At 37.8% G+C, this 3,889-nt stretch overlaps 1 protein-coding gene across 1 annotated transcript in view; it reads right to left on the bottom strand.

Annotated features, from left to right (window-relative positions):
• Positions 1-913: 913 nt before the first annotated feature.
• The window catches only part of LOC103481051 (vesicular glutamate transporter 1-like), a 21,619-nt gene continuing 18,643 nt past the window's right edge, over positions 914-3,889 (bottom strand). Inside the window, exon 13 of the mRNA XM_008436297.2 lies at positions 914-3,736. Within this exon, the coding sequence (XP_008434519.1) occupies positions 3,462-3,736 (275 nt within the window). The 3' untranslated portion in view covers positions 914-3,461. The remainder of the gene's footprint in view (positions 3,737-3,889) is intronic.

Genomic DNA, 3,889 nt, shown 5'->3' with positions numbered 1-3,889 from the left:
CATGCAAAAAGCCAGACATGAAAGCGCAGCGGTTTTCCTCCTGTTTCAGGCCCAGTTCAATAATCGCTTCATCGTATTTTCAGGTCAACATTTCCATTTAATTCACACCATTTTATTCACCAGCTGCATTTTAATAAAAGCTACATTAAGAGCAGACTGTTCTCTTCAAAATCCACATTTTCAGCTAATAAGAAAAAACTGAAATATCAAAGTAAAACTGTGGCGCCGTCCTTTTAAAAGCTTGGGTTGGTTTATTTTGGGAAAATGTACTTCACTGTGTAGTGACATCACTAATTGTTGAAAATCTATTGTTTTGTGTCTTACCGTTAATACACAGGATTATTCTTAAAACAGAAAGGCACTGATTAATCCTGTTGTTTCTGACATAACCACACATTTCAACAGTGTTGTTTTGATTTTTGATACATACATCTAAGCAAAAATATATGATATTTTAAGTGTTTTCTTGCCATTCTGATCATTAGAGTGACACAGAGCATAACTAGCTGACGTTAACATGTTAGTCAGGCCGTCTGTTCGTGTAGCTACCCTCCAGCTAGCAGCTAACAGCTCTCCTAGCTTCGCAGCTCCATATGTTTGATTTACCAACAATATTAGTAACAAAAATGAAGGGGGCTGTAGGCCAGCTGACCAGTAGTGTGCAGCCACACATACTTAAAACCTCAGGATTGGTGAAGTGAAACCAGTTTCTCATTAATGCTGAAGTCAGTTAAAAAACAAATGGTCTTCATACCATCAATAGCCATTTTCCTTCTTTGTCAGTTTCTCTTCCCCATTTTACTTGATTTCCTCTTCTTGCACTTTAAATCAGTAACCGTGGCGATGGACATCTATTTAAAGAAAAACGGCTTCAGCAAAAAAACAGCAAAAATATCAGATAACTGCACAAAAATCAACACTCCTACGTTTTATTATGCAACATTTCCACATGTACAGGATTTTTTAAAACAGTTCAGTTTCACAAATAAATCAGTTGACAAATCAATGAAAAGTCAAAAACTAACTTGTTTTTCCCTTTACACCACGCAGTACCATCCTGTGGCCTAAACCAATGACGTTTCTTTATTTTTAGCATTTATTCTGGGATCTAAGTATGTGAATATATGTGAACATGCCACTAAAAATAAAACTATGTGTGTTTGTACAATACACCAGTTAATTGATTTGTCGGCTCGTTTATTTAAGAGTCCGTCAGAGTGACATAAGACTTGATGTGCTGATGCCGTTTGTGCTTTTCCTGGATCGTGTTTAGAGCTATGCTAACGTCAGACGAAGCTGGTGAACAATAAATTAACATAAATAACAAACATATCACATATAAAACAAATTTAACAGAAATTAAAATGATGGATTTGAATGAAAACGGAATTATGAAGTACCTCAACTCAGACGCTAATTTATGAAGATGATGTTATTTTGCGTAATAATAACTTTCCTTCAATAGGCAAAAAGGTCAAAAACTTTTGTATTTTCTGTTCAGTTTACAAAATGATTTTCATCTATATCTCTACACACAGAACAGATCTGCATCTGTTCACTTCCTCGTAAACCAATACTACAGAATACATCATTATTTTGTTGTATTGGCACAATGCTTTTCTTAAAGGATAAAATCTTAACACTATATTTTGCAAAAACTTTCTGATAAATTTCTGCTGGTTGAAAAAAACTTTAGATTTTGTCAAATTTTCACCTAAGAGAAATGTTCACACAGAAACCTGCTGGGCTACGTTTTTAATCCAAACACCAGGCCAGAGCAATAACCCAGTTTACAGAATAAACTACAGGACGGCCATTTTGAACTACAGACCAACAACAACCAGATCCGACCTCGACGAACCTCGTATTCAGGATGAAAGAAAATATTTTGCAGTGTAATAATGATAATGTCACAGTAATAATCACATCACAGAACAACTTTTTTCACGTATGCTAACGTTAGCTTGTTAGCTGCTAAGTAGTTAGCACAAGCTAGGGATAGCTATGCTAAACATTCAGACACTGACTGAAGAACTGGTCATAAAGTAAAGAAAACAAACTATATTTCATAAAGTGTTATCAACTTTATAATTCAAATTTAACTGTCAGGTAAAGTCATTTTAGGCGTCGTTAGCTTTAACAAACCGTTCTGCGCTAAACGATTAGCTTATTTTTCTTTGGTATAATTACGTTAATTTTTTGTGTAGATGATGTAGCAAGTTTCAGGTGGACACCATTACCTGAATATTTTAGATTTTACTCTAATTTCATTTATTTTGGTTCTAAATAACCAAAATAAATGATTATGATGATCAGACAAAAATACATTTATGACTTCCTGTTGATGGTTATAAAGGAAATATGATTTTATGACCAAATAAAATAAATAAATCATCAAATTTGGTTATAAAAAAATCACATTTTCTTACAGTAGACTATTGCTGAATATTATAATATTTAGGGCTTAGGACTTTGGCAACTAAATCTTTAGTTGTCGCAGTATGCTGAAAGTTTCCCACTGTTGGTCCGAATTAATAAAACATTTTAATTTGATGCCCAAAACGGCAAAATCATGTTGGTGATAATGACTTTAGTTTTACAGTGGAAAATGAGTTCGGTCACTTAAGCTAAAGTTAGCCTTTCACCTGCTAATTAGCCAAAGCTAGCTTAGCATAACAATAACAATCTGACCAAAGAATCGATCATAAAGTTTGTCAGTTTCAGTTGTTTTGTTTTGAAATACTTCATGTATGAAATGGAGCCGTGGGACGAATTTTCATATAGATAAAAAAAATAAGAAATGTTGGTATCAATAGGAACTGGGGAGAAACCGAAATGAAGGCGCCGTTGTCTTCATTTCCTAAAGATCTGATGTGTTTTTATGACCAGTTTCCATTTGAACACGTAGACTGATCCTGGCTTCCTTCCAGACTGAAAAATGCATGTTAGGTCAATTAAACTCTCTTGCTTTTCGTGGTGATGTGAGTTTCAGTGCAACGATGTGACGGATTGCTACATTTTCCAAGGTGTAACAAAAGTCTTGCCTCGTGTTTTTAACCATAATTCATATTCATTTATCCAGGAAAATCAGCCCAGGCCTTTAGATCCGTCTGTTTCAACACTGATCTGTGTGGCTGTGATGTTTCAGTGGATAAACATCCAGGCTACAATGACCCAGATCTAAATGAGCATCAAACCAATAAAAACCAAGTCATGATGGAAAACAGACCCGCCATTAAAGATGGACGCCTCGTCTTAGCAACAAGCCTGATTCCAGTGAAAGTTTGCAAAAAGGCTTCTGATTCCTAGCTGCAGTCACACAGACACACATTTAACTACCATCCTCACTTTAAATGTCTTTAAAGTTCAAAGGTCGGGCTTCCTGAAAAGCCCGGTTGCTGTTTTAGTTCCTTCAGAGTTTCCACGTTGCTGCCGAGCCGTTTCTGTTCCTCTGGCTGCGTCTATGTGAACCCCGGCTCGCCTCCGTAAGCGTAGCTGTTGGTCCCGGCCGGCTGGACGTACTCCTCGGTCCTGTCCCAGTCGGAGACCCAGCCGCCGCCGCCGCCTCCGTTGGGGTCGGAGCCCTGGGTGGTGGCGCCGTAGCCGGCTCCTCCGCTGGAGCGGTACAGTTCCTCCGTCTCGTTGGCGAGCTCGTCCTCGTCCAGGATGCCGCACTTCTCCACGCTCAGCTCCTCCGGCTCGGCCCACGGCTGCTTCTCCCCAGAGGCAAAAATACCTGCACAGAAACATCGGCCGCAATTCCCGAAAAAATTCATCTGCATCCTGCTAATGCGGAAAAACACAATTTAACAACAGCAGCGTTTCTATTAAATGGAAATATAAATATAACATAATTTGAGGCTTGGTTATATTTGAACCCAGCTATATA

The sequence above is a fragment of the Poecilia reticulata genome, linkage group LG19 (assembly GCF_000633615.1).
Source record: "Poecilia reticulata strain Guanapo linkage group LG19, Guppy_female_1.0+MT, whole genome shotgun sequence".
Classification (NCBI taxonomy): Eukaryota; Metazoa; Chordata; class Actinopteri; order Cyprinodontiformes; family Poeciliidae; genus Poecilia; species Poecilia reticulata.
The sequence above is the reverse complement of the archived record's forward strand: the minus strand, read 5'-3'. Positions and strand labels throughout refer to the sequence as shown.